The sequence below is a fragment of the Salvia splendens genome, chromosome 18, assembly GCF_004379255.2.
Source record: "Salvia splendens isolate huo1 chromosome 18, SspV2, whole genome shotgun sequence".
NCBI classification, from domain to species: Eukaryota; Viridiplantae; Streptophyta; class Magnoliopsida; order Lamiales; family Lamiaceae; genus Salvia; species Salvia splendens.
Window position 1 is genome coordinate 21636085 of NC_056049.1, and position 17319 is coordinate 21653403.

At 32.9% G+C, this 17319-nt stretch overlaps 1 protein-coding gene and 1 non-coding gene across 2 annotated transcripts; both read right to left on the minus strand.

Annotated features, from left to right (window-relative positions):
* Positions 1-221: 221 nt before the first annotated feature.
* Positions 222-4741, minus strand: LOC121777168 (phragmoplastin DRP1E-like). The gene is made up of 15 exons (XM_042174323.1): positions 4353-4741; positions 4072-4135; positions 3835-3942; positions 3484-3585; positions 3310-3360; positions 3162-3223; positions 2734-2824; positions 2571-2635; positions 1961-2155; positions 1757-1876; positions 1612-1682; positions 1270-1495; positions 1113-1163; positions 598-1032; positions 222-506 (listed from the first exon to the last, which is right to left on the minus strand). The coding sequence occupies exons 1-15, from the start codon at positions 4491-4493 to the stop codon at positions 378-380; spliced, it is 1911 nt and encodes a 636-aa protein (XP_042030257.1). The 5' UTR covers positions 4494-4741; the 3' UTR covers positions 222-377.
* A 3874-nt stretch (positions 4742-8615) lies between these two features.
* Positions 8616-8689, minus strand: TRNAI-AAU. The gene has a single exon. It is a non-coding gene; the product is annotated as a tRNA-Ile (tRNA).
* Positions 8690-17319: the final 8630 nt, after the last annotated feature.

The window sequence follows — 17319 nt, forward strand, 5'->3', positions numbered from 1 at the left end:
ATTATTCTCTATCTTCCTATTCAACTCACTATTAGTTTATTTTTTGTTTTTCATTAACAACAACCTATTCAGTTAGATTTATTACCCTTTTTTTTATATTTTAATGCATTTGATTTGTTTGAGTTTGGACAAAACTGTACGCTCTATTCTTGTAGTTAAATTACACTAAATTCAAAACTCCAAACTTACACCTTGGTTCTGTACAAATGAAATTACAGAGGTGAGGCAAAAACATAAGCATTAACTAAGCACAATAATACAAGAACATATGAATAAACATTACAAAGCCGAAGGTTTCCTGATCTTATATAAACAATCTATATTCTGTTATCAAATAGTCATTAAGTATATTAACATACAAAATCATCTTGTCAAATTCATCTCACCCACGATACAGAATCGACCTCATCCCTCGCCTTCTTGTACAGTTCAAGCCGTTTCGCCATCTGCTGCCTCTTCTCCATCAAGGTTGGATCTTCATCGAGTAAGTCACCAAGTTGCTTTCCCTGCAACACAGGCCAAAACAGCATCAAAAAATATCAGGAATTTGGAGGGAGATGTTCATATATGTCAGATGGAAATGAATAATAGTTATACCTCTCTTTTCCCAATGTGTGTGTAGAAGTAGCTGAGTAAATTCTGTTTTGCTTCCTTGACTTGGCAATGGACGACGGCCTTCGGTATTGTGTTCTTCAGATTCTCAGATACCATATTCACATAAGATGATACATTTGATCCTATCCTCCTGAAATGCCCATCCCCATAACGATCAAGGGTCACCGCTTCAGCACCTGAGCCGTCGCGTGGATTTTCCCGTGGATTGTCCCTTGGGTTTACTCGTGGATTCCCACCTGGGTTTGCTGCTCTCTCGATTTCTTGTGGAAGTCTTCGGAAAAACTCAACTGTGAGATATGAGGCTTCCATATCAACCAATCTAATGGCTGTTTTCTTGCCTTCTGCACGAAACCGTTCCAGAGCTTCACTGGTTGCTGCTGCTATAGTTGATTGCAGACTTGGGAATCGTCTCAATTCCTGTTCCATTGAGGATGTTTTAGCACCAGCATAATAAACCATGAAACAGTTTCACGTATCAACTCATGTCAGAAGGTTACCTGACACTCCCCAATCGACTTCCTCACGAGTTCCTTCAAGACAAAGTGAACCTGAAAAACGGCTTTCGGGTCAATCATTGATGCTGAAATGGAGTATTGACATCTAGCTAGTACTACCTGGTAAAGTAATATTGCATCTAATTTAAAAGGTACTTACAGCATCAACAGTTGCTTCAGCAGGCCCCCTGAAATAATTCAGTGAGCCCTCAATAAGTCGTCTATAACCTTGCTCAGGAGCAATCAAGTGTGGCTGATAACCGTCAGCTTCTGAAACAATTCTTTTAACGTTCTGCAGAGAGAGATGTCGATCAAATGGAAGCTTTTTTAAAGCAGCTGGTAGTTGATTGTCAAAAACACCATAAATCCGATCCCCCCCTGGCCGGCTGAAATAATCAACATCAACTTATTAGAATCTTCGACAACTTCAAAGGCATCCAATTCAGAAGCCTACGCAGATAAGAATTATAAGACGAAAATACGAAATTAGGGAGAATCTAACCCTCCGTCAAGATGCTCCTTGAATATCTTATCAAAAGCTCGACAAAGTTCTAAGATGGTGTATAGTTGAGCCTGAAACACATCAGTTGCTTAAAGTTAAAACCAATAATCAGGGTGGGAATGAAAGAACTCGAAAAAGTACTCACCCCTGCATCAACTGCAACAGGCCTTCCAAGGTGATCCAGCTCAGATTCGAGCTCATCAATACTTTTGTTTATTAAGGAAGTAATACTTGGAATTCTTGCCCTTATTACACTTTCCAAGTGCTGAAATAGAAAAAACCAACCATATGAGATCCATCAAATATTGCTAATATGGACATCAAATTACAATTCACAAATAAATTGTACCCCGGATAGAAGTTTTGCAAGATACTCAGAGCCCATTCTACTCGCCAAGTGTGAATAGTCAGGACTTGTAGCAAAGTACTCACGCTCGTTTCTCCTAGCAGCCATCATATCAACATGCTTATTGATATCTGCCTGTGAACGATTGACTATACCAACCCAGGGAAGTTGTAAGCGATAAGATCTGCCTTCCAGAACCTATTTAGGTAACGCATAACAAAAAGTATTAGTTAAAACGCTCATGTTTTCTTTATACTCCATATAATATGTACACAAGCTAACAAATGTGAAGGCAGGGGAACCAAAAAAACAGGGGAACATCTTGAAAAAGAGGAAATATAATCAGATGTAGTAATGAAACAGAGCAGAATGAAACAAGAAAGTAGCTAACCAATGACCATATAATATGTACACAAGCTAACAAATGTGAAGGCACATATACTGAAGTTAAAAACAGGAAAATTCCCTTATCACTGAAACAGAATTTGCTATCCCAAATTAATTAAAGTTTCATTCACCTTGATGAAAATGAATATCATCATCTCAGATTTCTAAATGAAAAAATCACTGCCGATCCATATTCTTATTGGGAGAGAATGTGGGGTTAGTTTACCTCTAGTGCATTAGTTCCTTTGTCCATCAGATCCAGCTTTGTCAGCACCCCAAATGTCCGTTCTCCTGTATACCATTGCATGAGTTGAAAGGCATACCTAGTTATATATACAAACTATTGAACCTTTACACTCTTGATTTGTCAAATGAGAAGCAAAACTCACCCGAAGGATCTACGTCCCTCGAAAGCTTAATAGCATCCGAAGTTGCTATATCTTGATTAGCTGGAGAAATTGCCAGTATGATGCAGTTGGGCTGCATTGAATCAAAAAATGAAGAAAAATATCATGAATGAAAACAAAAGAAAAGAAAACCAAAAGAAGTAGATAAGTGTAACGGACAAATATACTATGTATATATAACAAAAATGGACTTCACTAAAACAGTAATTCAGTGAAGAAGTTGACAATGTTTAATCAAGCCTTTGTGGTTATGGACTAATTATGAGACATCATTACATCAATACCAGTTAATTTATACTGTAAGTACTACATTTACATGTACAGTCAGGTTCATTTATAAAAATTATAAGGGTAACAGAGCAAGAATGTTAGGAAAATATGTACAAAATTCAAGATATTATTATCATTACCTTCTCAACATAGGAGCGAACCATATTTTCAATGTCCTCGACCACACTGTCTGGTTGCCCCTCTGCAAGATAAAAGTTTTACATTGGACAAAGTCCCCATGAATGGAAGATAGTACTAAAAATATAAAGAGGGAAAATATACACTTACCAACAGCAACTTTTGTCAAACCAGGAAGATCAATCAGGGTTAAGTTAACAACTGCAAGAAATATTCAAAAAGCATCAGTGGGTAGAAAACTAGTTACACTAGAAGCAAATATGGTAGTTAAAGATTTAACGATGTTTAGCCAACAAACACTACTTCAGCTCCAGGAAAGAATACCATCGGGGGAATAGATGCTTAGATGAATAGGAATAGGAGAAATCTGTTTTGTTTTCCCGGTCACTCTATCAGTTTCATCTTGAATCTCCTTGCGAACCAAGGCTGCAACACAAACAGTTCGCCAATCATGAGAACAAAGAGAGGAAATGTATCAGAAACCACCGTTACCAATTTCACATAACCCTAAAACGTTAACTATTCTAATCATTTGTTATTTCCCTCCAAAATATCGATTTACTCACCTTTTCCTATAATCGAAATCGATAGACTAAGAAGTACTAACTTCTAAAGACTAAATAAATATGCAGAATCAAGTTTCCTTAACAATAATGCATGAAATGTTGCACATACAGTAATCAGTGAAACGCTTCTTCGGTAAATGCCCAAACTCTGCATATTCCTCCTGTCCTTCTTCAGTATGCTGCAGTTGCAACACCAGAGGTCGCCGTGTAACGATGCCTAAACTCATAGAATCCGGAAAAGGACGCATCAGATATTGAGGGCTAATGATCGAATCAACACCAATACCAGCACAAAAACATTCAATTCTTCCTCAACAATCGAAATTACATAAATTGAATAACCAACCAGAGCCTCGAGGAAGAAAATCCCGTCCGACGATGCTCTCCAGCACTGATGACTTCCCCGAACTCTGCCAATTTCATGAGATTCTCCATTTAAAAAATGAAAACCAGTAATCCTAGGGCTAAAATCAACAAATTCCTTGTTGTGCCAACCAAAAGGTAAGATTCCCCTCGTGATCAGCGTTGACATGCTCGTTTCTCCAAATATATACACTAATAAACTAAGCTTTAACCTCTTTTGAGTGAATTGTAACTAACTAAGCAAAACGCAGATAATAAGCTAACCTGGCCACCAACGACGGCGACGGAGGGGAGAGCGTCCCACAGAGAAGAGAAAGCCTGCTGATCGCCGCCGTAGTCTCCTAGAGAAGTGCAGGCCCGCTGTATTCTGTTCACAAGCCCAATCAAACTCTCCATCGTCGCCATCTCAACGTTAAAATTTCAAGTCTTCTTCTTCTTCCTCCTCCTAAAGAAAGGCGGCAGGAGCAGCAAAGTTGAAGGAGCGATTACCGTTTGACTCCAAACACGGAGGAAATTTGAAGGTGGAATAATCAGCGAAACTTGGAACAAAAGAAAACAGAAATAAGATGAAGAAACAATTGGAAGAAAAGAGAAAGACGATAGGATGGACCGGGAATTTTCAAACTTTCAATAGTAATACTAATATTGCCAGGGGTCTGTGCTAACCTACGCCCTTGGAAAATAACAAGAATGCTCGGTAAAATTTATGAAATAGTAGTTTTCTTATATTTTATTGCGCGGCACGTGTTTTTTTTTGTAATGAATATGGTTAGCCAGATTATTTAGAGGGATTAGCTATATTTAATTATATTTAATTTGTAGAGCCCCCACCTCCATGGCTCCAAGTAATAGAGTAGCTTTCTAATTTCGAGCTATGTTGCCCATTCCTACAAATAATTATAGTATTACGGCTACTGTTTAATTACTATTAGTACTGTATTTAATTATAATCATGTTGGTTTTTAAGGGAAGTTTTCAAGTGCTCGTTGGTAAGATCGTCACATGAGTTATAAAAAAGAAAGAAAATGAAAAGGCTAGCCATTATCAATGTAGTACTATTCTTTTACTCTTTTTTTTAATTCACATTTTCAATTTGATTGGATTATTTTTATTAATATAAAATCTGGAAATCCAAATTAAAATTAATACTCCTATATTAACATTATATTTTTATATTAGATATAATACGGAGTATATTTTATTTAAATATATTTTTTATCTACATATATCAAACCAAATGAGTATGATAATTAAAAAATAATAAGTATGTTTCAGAGTATTGGATTTTTTAAATTTTATTTCGACTTGGTTCGTACTCGGAATTCAGACTTAGTTACAAATTTTAGATTTTCAAATTTGAATTTAAGGGCTAATTTATATAGTATTAAATTAATAAAAGTTTTATCATACCTAAAATCTAAATATTCACACATATTGCCTAGATTTAATGTACGAATTAAAAATTGCACATCTTCATATTTGATCTTTAAAGAATTCATCGTCGAATTACAATAAACTGTATGTAGAATTTTTTTTTCCGGAGAAAGATATAGAAATTGAAGCCTTAAGAGTTAAGACATTACTTTAACACTACATGTGTATATATTGTTGGTATTATCTAGATGGTTGGTTGATGACTTGTGGAAGAATTAGATGTTCTAGAAGCAAGCCATTATATTCAATATAGTACTTCCTTTGACAGTTTGACTCTTTGATTATTTTATTATTCAAATAATAAATCAGTATATTGGAGATTTATATAAAAAAAAATTCGATTTAATTCAATGTCCACAATGAAGCTAGCAACATTAAAGGATGAAATCAGGTAAGTGGGCTGGGGGATTTTTATTAATGAGAAATAGGCCCAATAGAAGTTAAATCCAAGAAGTTAATTTAGGCTCTATAATTTTGCTCCAACTTGCTTACCAAATTTTTTAAGCATCATAACTTACTTCAGTTTTTATTCTTTTGTTTAGGGAATTACTTCAGTTTCAATAATCAACATTTGAGGGATAACTTAAGCATAATCATGATTCCATGAACACTCATGTATTCCCAAAAGCCCCTAACACTTTCCTTCTTTTTTTCTAGAGAAAGGCGCGTAACAACGTAACTCATAAAATTCAAATAATAACGAAAACTTAGCTCTCCCTCGTGTGCACGTGCACGTGCACGCACGGTATGTTCAAAGAAGTAGGGAGAAGGTGGATTAGCAGGGATATTGTGCTGCGTGCATAGTAAGCGTGCCCTAAGAGCATCTGCAACGGTGGACGGACGGCGTCCGTCCGTCCGTGCCGCTGGCTTGGCGTTGCTCGATGCATCGAGCACGTCCGTGCCACCGAGCAGCGACGTGGCGGCACGCGATTGGGCAACGACATAACCGTTGCCTTTGAAATTTTTTTAATTAAAAATCAGTTTTTAATTTAAAAAAATCGATTAAAAAAATCCCACTTCCCGAAAAAAATATATCCGTTTTTTACCGTTTTCCATCATTTTTTAAATTTTTTTAAATTTTTTTCCCCCAAAAATACAAATTTTCATCTATAAATACCCCACTTTCACACCCAAAAATTCATCCCACACTACACAATTCCCATCTACACTCTCTAATTTCCATTCTCATTCTCATTCTCATTCTCATCTTCATTCTCTCATATTCATTCTCAATCTTTCTTCCACTCCTACAACATAACAAAGTCCGGCCAAGGCGATGACCCCCCGCCCTCCCACGGTTGGAACCCCGAATGGTTCGGTTCACAACCGTTTCCTAGTCCGGAAACGGAATATTCGGCCCCTCCTGAAACCCAAAGTTCGGGCGTTCCTCCGAAGGGCGATACGGGTGGACACCGGAACCTAGGCCGACCGCCCCCTCCCAAACTCCGACTCCTCCTACTCGTGGTGTCCGCACACCGTACACTCCGACGGAGATGGATAAATTGTCCACGGCGTACTTGGAAATCTCCGAAGATCCGGTGGTTGACACGAACCAATCCGGCGATCACTTTTGGTGGCGCATCGCTCGCCGGTACAATGAAAACCGGCCGCTGGGAACAATCGAGCGCAACGAGAGTATGGTGTGCAACGCCATCTACCGATCCAACGATGAAATTGGCAGGTTCAATGGCTATTTCCTCCAGGAAGAGCGGAATGCGGGGAGCGGCCGGAGCGAAGTTGATATCATCACTGCCGCGTTGAGCACCTACCAATCCATGAACTACAAGTCGTTCAAGTACCTCAACGTTTGGCAGGAGACGCGGACGCACCTGAAGTATATGGGAGGCGTAACATCCTCCTCTAGCGGCTCCTCCAAACGGTCAAGGTCGGTATCCCCATCCGACGCCGGCTCCGAAGAAGTGGCTGGCCAACTCTCCGGAGCTAACTTGGGTAGCCCCGACGCCGGCCCGAGCGGTTCCCAACGCCGACCGCAAGGAAGGAAGAAGGCGGCGGCCAACCGCCGTCGAGCCGCGGTTGCAACCGTCGATGCTCCAGTTCCCGCTCCCGTTCCCGTTCCATATGCGCCCCCTCCACCCCCCACCAACTCGTTGTGGCAGCTTTTGGCCCAACTCAATATGGCCGATAGGTCCACTATGACCCCCTCGCAACTTCGATTGCACGAGGCCATGATATTGGGCCTCCAAAGACAATTGGGGGTAGTGCCGCCGGATGAGTAGTCGTCCACGGGGGTATTTTTAGCTTTTAATTATGTAATTTTTAATTTTTAGGAGTTTAATTATGTAATTTTTTATTTTTAGGTATTTTTAGTATTTTAATTATATAATTTTTAATTTTTAGGATTTTAATTATGTCTTTTTTTATTTTATTTGTAATTTGTAATATTTATTGTGGTTTTTTAATGAATTTTAATTTTATGGAAATGTTTTTGTTTAATTGAATTTTAAATTCAATTATGCTCGTCCTTGCGGAAGAGCACAGCTGTGGGTGTTGTGTTCTTGCCAGAGAGCAAGCAGAAAAAGTGGGGTCGGGCCCACAACCGTGCTCGCTGGCAAGAGCACTGTTATGGGTGCTCTTAAGGAGTGTTAGTCTTATCCGAAAGTTCAGTTTGACTTATTTTAATAATTATAATTACAAAAATTATAAATAATCATTTGGATAATGAAATCAAAATAGTTCCCACATATTTAATACTATAAAACTGACTGTTCTTACAAAAATATTCGTTCTACAAAATAATTTTACTTATTTAACTCCAATGGGCAAATAAATATTATTGCACATTCATGCATGATCACCTGCATTCACGTATCTGCCTTAATGCACAACACAAATTCAATCTACCGGCCAATGCAGATCCATGAATTATTGACCATATGTCAGAACGACACAATATATAAATTTTAAATGATTACTAAATAAACTGTAATTTAAAAATATCAATGTTTTAGTGATCGACAACATTTTAGTTTCTTCAATTTTAACTAAGCCCAATGTTAAAATTAAGATGTAAACATAGCAACAACACCTCTATAATTAAGATGCAGTTAAAATTAAGCAAGAACAATAAAAAAGTGGCCCATGCAGGTTTCGAACCTGCGACCTTCGCGTTATTAGCACGACGCTCTAACCAACTGAGCTAATAGGCCTTTTTGTTTTGATGGCTTGAACATTTTAAATATATAAGAAGTACATTACACGTCATTGGTTTCAGAATATTATTTTAAAAGTTAAAGAGTTTGTTTAAGTTTTCTCAAAGTAAGAAATATAAGTATACAATAAATATATTTATAAATTCATTAAACGTTATGTACATATATAGATTGTCGTTGAGGAGGTAGGGGTAGTTAATCTGATATTTTCCTTTATATATGTGTTTATTTAAGCTCGATTAATAAGGTTTTTCATTGATCAATAAATCGAAGCTAGAGTCATCTCAATTTTGATTTTTCTTCACATAGAAATCATGTTTATTTCAGTTCGATTAGTAAGTTTTCTACGTCAACCAATAAATCGAAACTAGAGTCATCTTGAACGTGTGAATGTAAAGTATTTGCAAGTTGCAAATAAAAAAAATGTAGTAGGTAGGCCATGTCATTAGACCTTAACCAATTGTATATTTCGGAATTCAAATTATCAACTATTTTGCTGAGAAATAAAATTATTTACAACCTTTTACCTTTAACAACATTGTAATTAATTTTATCAAATTATATATCATGTAAATCATGTCGCTTTGGTATACCAGAATATGTTATTGTACATCTTAAAAAGCTGTGTTTTAACTAATTAACCTTTGTAAATAAATGGATGCTGATAGGTCTCAAATTGGGTACCCGCGGATATCCGATCCCGAAATTCCCAAAATCCAATACCTGATACCCGACCCGAATTTGATTTCGGGTATCCAGTCCCGATTGTGATTGTGATTTTGATTTTTTTCTTTTTTATTTTTGTAAATTAACTACAAACTTTTAGAATTTATTTAATATTATTTAATTCAAATTTAATACAAAGTTGAAGTAGCATTCAAGAGAAAATAAATACAAATTCTTAGGAATACAAAATTCTTGTAATAGTTCGAATTTAAGAGAAAATAATTAGAAACTTTTAGGAATACAAAATTCTTGTAGTAGTTCGAATTTAAAAGAAAATAGCTACAAACTTTTAAAAATACAAAATTTATAAGTTATACATATTAACATCTTTCATCCATCTGCAATAAGTCAATAACCATCAAAATTCATAAGTTCAAACATCCATCCCTTATAAACATCACAATTCAATAATTCGTAAGAATCAAGATCTAACAATAACATCATCAAAGATTCAAAATTCAAATTCAAAATATCACAAGTCAATAAAATTAAAATTTAATTAAAAAATGAAATTACATATTTTATACTCTAGCTATTAAGTATTAATTAAAATGTAGTTAAAAAATTAAATTACATTTAATTATAATAAAAACATAATTTATTAATTTTAGAAAATAAATCAGATAATTCGGGTATACCCGATCGGATATCGGGTAATCCGATACCCGATAATCCTAAAATTTCACTACCCGAACCCGATCCGATACCCGAAAAATCGGGTTTCGGATATCCAATTATCCGACCTTTTCGGATTTGCCCGATATCCATTTTGACGGGCATAGATGCTGATTTGTCACGAAAGAAACGTGGTAACAACTATTCACTTTCCGAAAAAGAGTAAAAAAGCAAAAAATGTGGTGAAACAATACCCGATATCCATTTTGACGGGCCTAGATGCTGATTTGTCACGAAAGAAACGTGGTAACAACTATTCACTTTCGGAAAAGAGTAAAAAAGCAAAAAATATGGTGTTTCACCACATCGACATATAATGTGGACTGCTATAATTTTATTTTACCAACTTTACAAAACAATTTATAATTACCTATGCCATGGGCATGACACGAGACCATCGTTTAATTAGATCCTCTATTTAAAATTTCATTATATTTTTTAAATCTCTCTATTTTCTATATAGATTTCATGATATATTCATTATTATATAGAATAGACTTTGTGTAAGTTATGATGGCATCGACACCAATAATATCAATGTAATTCAAATACATATATATTTTCATTTTATACAAGTATTAGTAATGGACTTTTTTTTTTTGATAGACATGGGTACCAAACAATTGCTTTATAAGACGATGATACATTTCCAAGTTTCATTTGTAGCTGAGCCACGTAAATATATTTCTCCATTCTAACTTAATTAGTAATAGTATAAAGTTATTTCATTGTAAAGCATAAATAAGATAACACATGTAATATGTAGAAGCAAATCCTTTTCCCTCAACAAACTTTTATTGCCTTTGGACTGACGATGATGCACTATCCATGTCGTCTTATTAATACACATTTACGTCACTATTAATTGATAACTCAAAAATTTTACACCCGTGCTATTTGTGAACCAATTTAGCATCGAATTTCCTCCAAAACAGTTATCACTGATAATTAAGATTTTTTTAAAACTTCGTGATTTATCATACAAATTTTATAAAGTTCCGGATAAATCAGAATTTAACTAAATTTTATTATGTACTTTTTTCAAGAATATTCATTATTCAATTTGGAATAACCGACTAGGCATTAATAATGTTCCTTGTCCTCCACTTTTACTAATACAAGAGAATAAATACCAATGCAAAACTATAATGCTTGCAGTCAAAATTGGTTTCGCTTAAGACATCAACTATTTAGTGGAGTAATAAATTACTTTCTCTAGTCATATACAACAGTTATATATACTCTCATTTTATAATGAACTAGTATCACACCCGTGCTATGCACGGTCTATTTTATTTTATTCCAATTATGAAATATTTTGTTTAAATTATAAACAATTGTGAATTTAACTTTTAAATTATAATAAATATAATGAATTACTAATTATAGTTAATCTGAATGAAAATTTATTTAATTATTGAGAATCAAGAAGCGGAAAAAATAAAAATGAAACCTTCAAACAACATAATTAATCTCATTAATTAATTAATAATGAGAATGTAGAAAATTCAAAATATATTTATGTATGGTGCATATTAAACACTATTTATCATAATTATGAAATTAAATTAAAGTGTACATATCAATTTTAGAAAGATTATAATTATACTAAAAATAAATAAATTATTAGTATTAAATAATTAATACTGAGATTATCAAATAGATAATTTTATAGTATTAAATTAAATATTTGAAATTAGATTATTGCCACTATAATATTCATTATAGTTTTTTAACTATCCTCAATCATCTTTCAAAACATTCATTTCATTGCAATATAGTGATCCTATACACTAAAAGCTCAAACCTTGAAACCTAAATCCTAAACCCTTAACTTTAAAATATACTCATCATGACCAACAAATGAGCCAAATATCAATAAAATTCTTTCTCCGTCTCAGTTCAATTTTACTTTGTTGATCACTTATTTTATTTTGAGGGTTTTAGATTTGTATTTGATATCTTACCCTGGGTCGGGCCACTTGATAATCCTCACTGATAGTAGAGGGTTATAGCTAATGTCGTGATTGGGATCTCTATTAGTGAAATGGCTTTCTAAATGTTAGGTTTTTTGAAAATTAGAAAAAAAAAATATAAGTAGTATTGAAATGTACAAACCATACCTAATAAATAGAAGTTCATTCTAGCGTCAAGATAAATGAGTTTTGCAGCGGCGTTGCTTCATCCCCAATTCCCAAATCTCTCTTCCTTCACCCATTCCCCTTTATTCTCCACCATCGTTCGTCCGTTCCTCTTCAATTTTTAGTTTGAGAATGTGTATGTATGGGCTCGTTTATATATTGTTGGATGGTGATATGAATGCATTTAATTGTCTCTTGGATTCAAATGTGCAAGACTCTTGTCATTCCATTCATAATTAAGAGTCTCTTGAATTCAAATATACAAACTCTTCCTATTGTCATAATTAAGAACGACATTACGTGTTCCACGTAAATCCCTTTCACATAACGTTTTTAATTTTTTATTTCAGTTTTCGTGTTAGAATGAGAACAGTCTCATTTCTTGATTAATGCATTCAAGTATGAAACTGCCGATTAAAAATTTAGTGCATGAAAAAAAATATTTTTTTAATCTCATCAAATGTAATGTAATGTTAATTGAACTAAATATGTATATGAAAACTTACGGCATTTAAATGTAAATTCATTAATAGATTTAGTTCTAATTAAATTATATTTTTAATCTAAATGGCATTATTGCAAATAAAACAAAAATGAAATAAAACAAACACAGTCATGGACTGCAATGAGGAGAGTATATCAAGTCTATGCACTAATGAAAAATACCTTTAACAAACATTTACATTTCTATACTACAAAAACACAAATAATATTTTTTAACAAAATAGTTAATCCACGACTTATAATATTCAAAACATCAAAATTATTACCATTAAAAAAAATACATTTTGAAACAGCTATAATTGATTAATGATAATCACCTTTATTGTTAACTTATGTATTTTCAATATCAATTAGGAACGTTTTAATCCACTGTAGTCATTGACAGATGTATAGTACAAATACATTGAAAACATACATTATCAATATTGAAAATTAATGGAGTTCGCTAAAAAAAGTTAAAAGATATACAGTGAAAATGAGATTACGGTCTTCTTTAATACCATAAAAATAATATCGCCACAGATAAATAAATTATCAACATTTACGCTAATAATCTTAAAGAATATTAGTGTTATATGAATATTATGACTCACATTGTATTTAAAATGGAACATAAAATGGTAGAAATTTATTTTCATTATAATAATGTACATAATTAGACATTATTTATGGAATTAAATAGTTATTCACACTAATTCTAGACGATGACGAAATGATACATATTGAAATAATAAAAAATGAAATCATGAAATCTAGAAATTGAGCAAACATTACATGAAAACTCCAAAAAAATAAAATTGTTGCATTTTATAATCAACCGTAATAATATTGCTCAAGAATCTATACTAATTCTAGGATTATTCGTAAACTATAGGGAATCAATAGATGCCTGAAACTCTCTAGTCTCCACTCTTCTTGAATCTTCCGCCCCTTCATCCCTTACTCTTTGGTCTCTACTCTTCTCAAATCTTCCATCTCTGAACATCTCACTTTCCGAACCATCCCACTACAGCACATCTAAAATTGTGATTGACGAAATTTGTTGGGTGAATAAGTATTTATAGAGAGATCTAATCTGCTAACATTATTACATTAATTACCGTTCCTTTTGCATTTATCATTTTTTATTACATTTTACGTGTAGCTGATTGGAATATATTGGAATATGAATAGTCTAGCCTAATCTTTTATGCAAGTTTGCAGTTGTTCTCAATAAAGCAGATTTTCTTTTTCTTATTTTTACGATAGAATTGTACACAAATATGTATAATTATATTTTATTCAAAAAGTTTGATCACTCATAAATATTTTTTTTATATCAAATCAGTTGTGCCACCCAAATAATTAAATCTTAAATCCTCCTTGCCACCTCAGTCAATAATAATTAATAATTAAATCCTAAACCCTCCTTTCTACCTCAGTCAATAATAATTATGGAGTAAAGTATATATGATAAATAATCAGTAATAATTGTATGAAGTAACGCATATGTGAGTAACTAATATTGAATGAAATTTTACCATATATCCTAAACGCATGATTGGGATTATTAAATTTTTACATCGTGGATTATTAAGATGTAACGCATGTATGAGTACTACATATGAATATATATAAATTTGAATTAATTAGAATAACACCTGAAGCTTATAAAATATTTAAATTTATGCCCAAAACTCCCCTTTTATATTAGTATAGATAAAGCTATGCGGCCACATTATGGCCAGCCATAAATTAATTAAATTACAAAAAAAAATTGACTTTTTTTCAAATTTTTGGTTTAATACTACTTGATTTTACTTTTATATCATCTTCGTTATATGTTGTTCAACATGTTAGTGTTGCTCTTTCGTAGTTTTTGCTCAACTTATTACTACTGTCATTTCTTGATTGTTGCTCAACGTATACAGTAATTCGTGATATTAATGTGTTTTACGTAATGGAATTCAAAGATAAGTATCAACTCACAAGTCCATTCACACACATATAAGTTTATATCGGTAATTCTAAATTTTTTATACATGTAAATGGACTAAATTAACTCTTTATGGCCGGCCACATTATGGCTATTTAGCATCACTCTTTTATAATTTGTGTCTCTGTCTTAAATACAAGTCCCATGGAATTTAGTATTCAGTCAAAGTCCCAACATGAATGGAGTGTGCACATTACACAACATATTGAAAATTGTGTGGTATTGTAAATATCAAGCAAACACATAGACTAGGTTTTAAGCACAAGCTAGCTCAGTCATGTCTCACCCTTTTCAAATTTTCATCAATCACAATATCATGTGGGGTAGACTAGTGCCTCCATTTTGAAAATTACAAGTGTTGGAAAAAATGATTATCCATATTTTGCCTTCTACCTAGTGATATTTTGTCCATAATTTGCCTTCTGCCTAATTTTGTTGGGTTTTTTTGCTTCTCCATTTTGAAAATTACAAGTGTTGGAAAAAATGATTATCCATGCTTTCTACCTAGTGATATTTTGTCCACATTTTACCTTCTACCAATAATTTGTCCACATTTTACCTTCTACCTAGTTTTGTTGGATTTTTAGCTTCTCCATTTTGAAAATGACAAGTGTTGGAAAAAATGATTGACCTTCTACCTAGTTTTGTCGGTTTTTTTCCTTATGTTTTACTCCCTCCGTCCAAGAATAGGAGCCTTGTTTTCTATTTTAATCCGTCCAAGAATAGGAGCCTTGTTTTTCTATTTTATTCCGTCCGCGAATAGGAGCTCTATTTTATTCCGTCCGCGAATAGGAGCTCTGATTCATTTATACTATAAAAATGGTAATAGAGTCTCACATTTCACTAACTCATTCCACCCACATTTCATTTAAAACTAATATATGCAAGTCGAACGCATACTAACTTTTTTCACTCACTTTTTTAAAAACTTATGCCTTCAAAAAATGAGACTCCTAATAGCAGACATAGAAATTATTAGTATGTGTACTTTAAATGGTGTTGTACTCTACTAATTTTACTAATTTTCAGAGTTATGAATGTATATTAGATTTTGACCAAATTTTCTAACAATACTATATTTTTGAAAATTCGACCGTAATTCCCATCAGAATATGTATATTTGTTATGGAATAATTTCCTCCTAATATTAGGCTGTGCAAAGTTTTGAATAGTGCGCCTACTTGTGGATGGCAAATCTTTGATGAAATCCATCAAATTCGATATATATGTATAGCATAAAATATGGCAGTCATGCTATATGAGTATAATTTTATTGCCTTATTTCACTATCGAACAAACTAAAGTGGCTTTTGCTTCTACTTTATGCTGAATAAATAATCAAACAATATTGAATTTCACCTCTTATTTTATGGTTTTTCCTTTTGAAGAAAATATTGGGGCTAGCAAGCAACATATCCTCTAACTTGAAGCATGACGTTTCTTGTTTTTTTTTATTGATGATCGGCATGAGGCAGCATGACACTTTTTGGAAAGTATTAATGCCACATGTCTTACATATAGTACATATTTTAATTCGCATGTGTGATGAAAAATCAATTTAAATAAATATTTCCTACATAATAGTACTACAAATAATAATTTAATTTCACTATAAGAGAGCTAGAATATAGTCTAGAAAAATTATGGTTGTCTTAAGAAAGTTCACCAAATTAGTCTGACCACTTACAGCTTACATTATTACTATAAGAGAATTAAGAAATTTAATGATCATTAATGCAAGTAAACTCCTAGTCCAGCCATTATAAATGACTTCATATATAATAACCTAGTAAAGTATATATGCACTCACAATTTTGGGAGAAAATACTCACAATTTTAATTTATTTATTAATGCGATTATAACTATGATGATTAAAATTAAATAAAGAGTAGTACTACTAATATATATGACAGAATAGAGGACTCGGATCTAATGGGAAATAATTTTTCAATAACCTTGGATGTCAGAGTTAAATCTGCTCAACATTAATTAAATTTCGGATTTGTAAGAAACTTCTGTAATCCTCAATCGATTTGCTGTCAATTATAATTAATTAGAAATCTAAACTATTTTCCAAATCTTCCGAAGAGTGTGGTACGAGTCAAGTACCCATGTTTTAACGGCAAAGAAGACTACATTTATAGACAAATAAGAATTTTAAAAACCAATCAGAAAATAAAAGACCCAAAACCAAATATCAAAAACAAAGAATAATTTAGTTATATATATATATAGGGTTGTGATCAATTGAGATTTTTTAGCCTAATTGAGAATTGAGATGCATTATAAGCCACTCATTTTTATTAAATGAGTGGTCCAGAATTTGCCACATGGAAAATATTTTTACATTAATTAATTGTGAAAGGGCACATTTGTAATTTCATCATATATTTTATTTAATAAATATTTTTTTTATTTTTTTTAAAAAAATTATTTTTTTTTCGATTTTTTATTTTTTTATTTATTTATTTTATTTATTTATTTTTTTTTGTCAACTACATATACAATTCATGTCAACTACACACATGTAATGTCAACTACATATACAATTCATGTCAACTACACACATATAATGTCAACTACATATACAATTCATGCCAACTAC

What these genes read in the sequence shown, in the direction of transcription:
- LOC121777168 (XM_042174323.1), bottom strand. Translation starts at nt 4,493, where the DNA reads ATGGCGACGATGGAGAGTTTGATTGGGCTTGTGAACAGAATACAGCGG. An exon ending in TTTTCTTCCTCGAGGCTCTG is followed by an intron (nt 3,943 to 4,071) that starts GTTGGTTATTCA and finishes CTATGAGTTTAG; the next exon opens with GCATCGTTACACGGCGACCT. An exon ending in GAGGGACGTAGATCCTTCGG is followed by an intron (nt 2,636 to 2,733) that starts GTGAGTTTTGCT and finishes AATGGTATACAG; the next exon opens with GAGAACGGACATTTGGGGTG.